The sequence below is a fragment of the Balaenoptera musculus genome, chromosome 8, assembly GCF_009873245.2.
Source record: "Balaenoptera musculus isolate JJ_BM4_2016_0621 chromosome 8, mBalMus1.pri.v3, whole genome shotgun sequence".
In the NCBI taxonomy this organism is placed as follows: domain Eukaryota; kingdom Metazoa; phylum Chordata; class Mammalia; order Artiodactyla; family Balaenopteridae; genus Balaenoptera; species Balaenoptera musculus.
In genome coordinates, this window is record NC_045792.1 from 65,385,015 (window position 1) to 65,391,014 (window position 6,000).

Here is a 6,000-nt window from a genome sequence, read left to right on the forward strand (position 1 = left end):
ATAAAGGACCGGATAACCAACCAAGGACTTGGTCAGCAACCGCCGTGTTTGACCCTGAGACAACTCGTCACATGTCTGAAACCTGGTCACTGGCTCCGTCATCACCATCAGTCGTTGTGATCATCACCTCCATGCTTGGGCAGCAGCTATGTCTGAGCCATTGCACCAGCCCCTTCCATATCTCCTTAAATATTCACAGCAACCATAAGAGGAAGTGTTATTACCCTCATTTTGCAGATGAAAAGAATGAGGTTGACAAAAGGGAAGGAATCTGCCTAAGGTTATCACATTCTTAGTAAGTGGCAAAACTCGGATTAGAACTCGGGTCAGTCTGACTCCAAATTATGTGCCTTTCCTAGTATATGCTTCTGCATATACTTTTGCTGGGGAGATAGGAGAGCCCCACACAAGCCAGTTTGAGGATGATTATGACAGTCTGTAGAAGCGAGTCAGGGGTTCAAAGAAGAGAGAAAAAAGGCTTCCAGGTGGAAGAGGAGGCATGATTGGGTTGGTCTCACAGGACAGATACGATTTGGATAGAGAGGAGCATAGAGGAGGCGAAACTGGCAGCCTGGATGAGAACGGTGTGTCATGGGCTAGGGCAGAGGGTCCATGCTGGACCCTGAATGGATAAAATAATGGATAATGAAGTAGAGACAAATTGACAGTGAATCCAGGGGCAGTTCTAATGCAGACGATGTTAGCCTGGTTCTCAACCGAGAGGCACCTCAGAGTCATGCCCAAACTTTAAAAAAATATATACATATCTGGATCCCTTCCAGATCTGCCAAATTAGAATTTCTGGAGGGGGGACCCCACATATCAATGAGCTTCCCAGATGATTCTGAGCTATTCCCTCCCCTCTACTCACCCTCAGGTAAGAACCTTTGCACCGAGCAATGGGGAGCTGCAGCAAGTTCTGAAGACTATTTGGGAGATAATACAGAGTCCAGAGAAGAAAAAGAACGGAGTCAGGGGACTAGCTAGAAGCAGGCTGAGTCTCAGAAGTTTTAACTGGGGAGGGGCCTTCTAGGTGGTAAAGGCTCCAAATAAATCTAGAAGGACCAAGCCACTGAGAGCTGGCCATTAGATTAGGCAAGAAGTTACCCGCAGTATCGTCAGAAGGCAGCACAGTAGAAAAGTGCCCGGGTTCTGGAGTCAGGTAATGGGGGGCAGGGGCAAGTCCCAGCTCGGCCACAAAGCAGCCACGTGACCTGGGGCAAGATACCAAATATCTCTAAACCTCAGCTTTCTTGTTTGTAAAATGGGGATGGTTCTACTTTGCTGAGCAGATGTAATGATTAAGGATCATGAAATCTGAGTGCTTGGTACAGTATCTGTCACCCTGCAAAGGTGTAATACTTGCATAATATAGTCGTCTAAGAAAGCAGTTTTAGAAGAAGCTAGTTTGCCGGGGGATGTCTGGGTAGGAGTGGAAAGAGCAGGTAATAAATAACATGTGTTCCAAGGGTTTGCTAATAAAACGGAGTAGAAAAGGATGAAGCTGAGATAGGAGATTTAAGACTACGAAAAAGGCTTTTTAAATTTAAGTGAGAGAGCCTGAGATGTTTAGTGATAGAAAAGATACAGCTGGGAAAGAATGGGAGTCTGGAGATGCTAGAGGGACTAAAGCCAGAAGGAGAATGGAATGTTTTAATGCTTTTAAAATTTCTATAGGAATGGTAATCCTCCAGTTTGGCTTGCAAATAATTGACAAGTTACCAAATTTAGAATTTGCTCTGAGCTGAACAGATAGTCTTTATATAAAACCTTCTCCCCCTCAACCAGTGGTTATTTCAACAGAATGAGCTAAAGCTCTTTCATGCCACCACAAGCTAAAAGTACAGCTTACAGTGGAAATTTCAACCACAACTATTACTGCCACTAGCACGAGAAACTTAAGCCTGAAGCAACAGGACTTGTTTCACAGAGGAGGCACCTACAATTAAAATGGCACCTACAATTGGTTGAATCTGTGTGTCTGTTAAAGGAGCAGAGTAAGAAAAACTGGAGAGAGAAATTCAGGCTTGGTATTGGGGTTCTTCCTAGGAATAGGTGAGGTGATAAGAACACTCTAAAATATGCCAGTTACAGATGTGGCAATGGAGGGGCGGGGAATGGTTTTATCCTCACAATACTTTTATCAGTAACATACAGAATAATTAAACAGGAAAACAGGAGCAGCCCAGACTGAACCATTGGAAGATTCGCTTCCCCTCAATAATGATCCTACAAGCAGAGTTAACTATTTTCCCTTAAGAGAAATCAGCAGCTTGAGTCAGCTGGAATATTTTAAATGTCAGGGAGTTACTTGAAAGTAGATTCATGATGCAACTATGTAAACAATTAATGCATCTGGCCTCGGGTTCTTTTTGGCTCTTCTCTGGGACAGTAAATAAATAGTAACTATCTTGTGTTTATGAGATTTAAGGGGTTTTCTGGCAGTCTCTTTTAAAAAATTAATACTAATAGCCGTAATCTTTTGTGAATCTATCATATATCAGACACTGGTGGTTCTTTTGTTATCATTCATACTAGTGTTATTAATATGATGATAATGAGAGCCATTATTTATTGAGAACCAACAATTTCCCATAGTCCTGACAACCACACGAGGGGGCAACTTATATTGCATCAATTTTACTTAACCACATTTTATCTTATTTTATTTTTTGGCTGTGCTGCGCAGCTCGCGGGACCTTAGTTCCTCGACCAGGGATAGAACCCGGGGCCACGGGCCCATGGACCACAGCAGTGAAAGCACCAAATCCTAACCACCGGACTACCAGGGAAGTCCCTACTTAACGCATTTTAGACGACCAGAAAACTTGCTTTACTTACATCTTCTCATTTAATTCTCCCCATTACCCCCAGGGGAAATGGACATTTCCTCCATTTCAGAGCCTGGATCCCATCACTCGTAAGTGGCAGAGCTGGGATGAGAGAAGGAAGGTTGGTTCCCACTGAGTGGGGTGGAGGTGCCAGCCCATGTCTCCCTTGGTGGCAAACTGCAGAAGTCAGGCAGAGCCATGTCTGGAGGAGGAAGGCCGGGGCCCAGGCAGAGGCAACGTGGCCAGCTCCCTCAGAGTGAGCACCAACACAACGTCCCGCTGGCCGCAAACTGCTCTCATCAGTGAAGAGACTGAAGGGGCCCTGCCGCTCCCTCATCCCCCCTCACCAGGGGCTGCCAGCAGAGGACCATGCTGCATGGGCAAGTTCACACTGAATGAAAACACGCAGGTGACCTGGTCAGGCTCAGTGGGAATCCATGGGCAGGAGGGAAGCAAATGACCTGCTCTGGAACCAGAAGGATCGTGTGAGCTCAGTTCAATTTGAAGGTGCAAAGTGAAAAGACACTGGGGCCTCTGATGCCCCGGCCCCTTTCATTGTTCCATGTCATGATTCTTTTGCTTTCTCAGGAAACAGGAAGTCCACAGGTTTTAGAATCTGGCCTGTCCAGTGGATGTTCAGGTACAGCTGCCCATGCAACCGCCTCCCAATCCAGTGTCCCCCCTTCACCAGTGTCCAGGGTCCACCAGGTTGACTGTTGTGGGCAGGAAGGGGAACTAACCCAAACCACACAGGGGTGGGAGGAGAAAGCCACCTCTCCTGGTAGACCAGAGCCAGCTTTGGAGGCTTTGTCCAAATGCAGTGCAGAGAAGCAGGGATGTGGAGGCACCTGACCTTCCAGCCTAGACATGTGGTCTCTCACTGACTCCTTCACTGTATGGCTGGCTTCTCTCCAAAGACAGGCTGCAGCAGAGGCAGGCCCAAGAGGGGCCATGCCCACCCACCCCAGGCAGCAGGGCCACCTGGCTGGGAGAGGTGGGCCAGCTGCACCTCCTGTCCAGGCAACCCTGGCGATGCTTGCATGCCCACCATAGAGGATGCCATCCATAGTGTTTGGACCTGGGAGGCAATGGAAGGAAGAAGCCAAGCAAAGTTTTCCCAAGGCATCTGGTAACTGATAACTATCAGCTGCTATATATTGCGCATCTATTATACGCCAGGTGCTACACATAGCGTGGATTTAATTCTCATGGGACACTGAGGTACAGGATGTTAAGGGATCTGCCCAATGCCACCTGCTAGTGAATGGCAGAAGAGGACCCTGAGCCCCGGACTGACTCCAAAGCGCTCTTGGGGTGGGGTGGGAGGTTGCCTTTCACACTGCTCCTCCTCTCACCCACCACCTCTGACAACTGACACTGCTGGGATTTAGGATTCCCAGTTTCCTTCTCTGCCCCACATGGCACTGGGGAAGCCCAGACAGGTTACCAGCAAAGCTCAGGGCTCTTTGTCCCCACATGGCACCCTGTCTCTTGGGAAGATGGCACAAGCTCAAAGCCCAGCAGACAAGCTGGGACTTGAGATGCCCGGAGCTTCCTCAGCAAAACCACAGCGCTGGAATACCAGGGGCCTTGCAAGCCTCCGCTGAGAACAGGATGAGGCCAACTGCACACCTGAAGATGATTGCAGGGTGATGGCCGGCAGCCTGCAGGCAGGTGGTGACCCCCGCTGCCCATGGGCAGGTCCAGCCGGAGTCTCTGGGTGGACAGACTCAGATCCAGAGCTTTTGGCAGGAAGGCAGAACGAGGCGGGAGTTGGGATCACCCCGCACTGCCTTCAGATAACTCGGAATCTGCTGCCGGCCCTGCCCAGCCCTTTAGCGGACCTGAGGACCCTGGCCAGCGCTCGCAGCACGGTTTCCCCAGCCCCCGCTGTCACCAGCGTCGCGCTTCCCCGGAGCGCGGGCCCTTCGGGCGCACCCACCTCCTCCACCGCGCTGCGCAGTTTGTGCTGCGTGTCTTCCATCAGTTCCTCAACCTCGCGGAACATCTCGTTGAGGGTGGCCTCCTCCTGCGGGTAGCTGAGAGCCGGGCCGGGCTCGAACGAAGCCGGGGTCACTGTCGGAGCTGGCGCGGGGGCCGTGGGGACCGCCGCCGCCAGCAGCAGGCACAGCAGGGTGCCCCCCAGCCATCGCATCTCGGCTCAGCGCCCTCCGCCGCCGCGCCGCCGCCTGCGCGTGCCAGAACGCTGTCAGAGGCGCGCCGACCACCCTCTGGCCCGCGCCGCCCACCCCGCCGCCTCCGGCACTACGAGCCGGGCCCGCCCCCGGCGCCCCGCTTCCCCGCACCCACCCCCAGATGGGAGGAGGCCGAGTCCCCTCCGGACGCAGCTACCACGCACAGGGAAGACCCCCACCCGCTCCAGCCCCGCGCCCGAATCCCCTGCGTACCCCCTGGCGCATCCTCCGGCACAGGCTGCGCTCTGCCCCCGCCCCAGTGATAGCCCCCTCCCGCGGGCAACAGAACCCGGGCGCCCCCAAGCTTGCAACCCTCTCCCCTCACCGCCCTCCCCACCGGCCCCCCACCCCGGCTTGGTCCCGGGTTTGAGCCCTGTTCCCTCCTCGACCAAGTCAGAGCACAGCTCTGGTGCCGCGACCCTACTCCCACCCCAGCCCTACCCGAGCCCCCATCTTGGGTGGTCAGAGAACAGCTTATCACCGCCCCCTCCCGATCCCCGGGGTCGGAACCGAGTCCAGCGCCCAGTTCCTCCCCCACCCAGGAGCTACCGAGATGAGCCACCTCCCTTCCCCGCCGCCGCCCTTCACCCACCCCGACTGGACCGAGCTGTGCTCCGGGGTGGACCTGCCAGGCCTCGCCAGGGGCTGCCTCAGGGCTGCGGAGCGGGAGCGGCGCGCTGCGCGGGCCGCGGGTGCGGGGAGCTCGGCGGGGATGCTGCAGCGCTGCTACCCGGGCGAGCCCGCAGCGCTCGCCCCGCCCGCCCCGCCCCGCGGGAGGGGCCGCGGCCCAGCCCGCCGCCAATGGCCGGCCCGGGCGCTGGCGACCTCCCGCCCCAGGCTGGCCTCCTCTGCCGCCGGCGCCCGGCTCTACCGGAAGCTGTTGCCGTCTCCGCATCCCGTTGCCCCGCGGCATCCCAGTCCATTGTCATGTCTGGCCCAGATTCTTGCCACAGTTTACGGGAGGCGAGGGGAAG

At 54.3% G+C, this 6,000-nt stretch overlaps 1 protein-coding gene across 1 annotated transcript in view; it reads right to left on the reverse strand.

The window, feature by feature from the left end:
* Positions 1 to 5,768, reverse strand: part of DKK3 (dickkopf WNT signaling pathway inhibitor 3) — a 49,228-nt gene extending 43,460 nt beyond the window's left edge. The window contains exons 1-2 of the mRNA XM_036861902.1: positions 5,619 to 5,768; positions 4,774 to 5,020 (exon numbers count right to left, since the gene is read on the reverse strand). Coding sequence (XP_036717797.1) covers positions 4,774 to 4,986 — 213 coding nt within the window. The 5' untranslated portion in view covers positions 4,987 to 5,020; positions 5,619 to 5,768. The remainder of the gene's footprint in view (positions 1 to 4,773; positions 5,021 to 5,618) is intronic.
* Between the last annotated feature and the right edge of the window lie 232 nt (positions 5,769 to 6,000).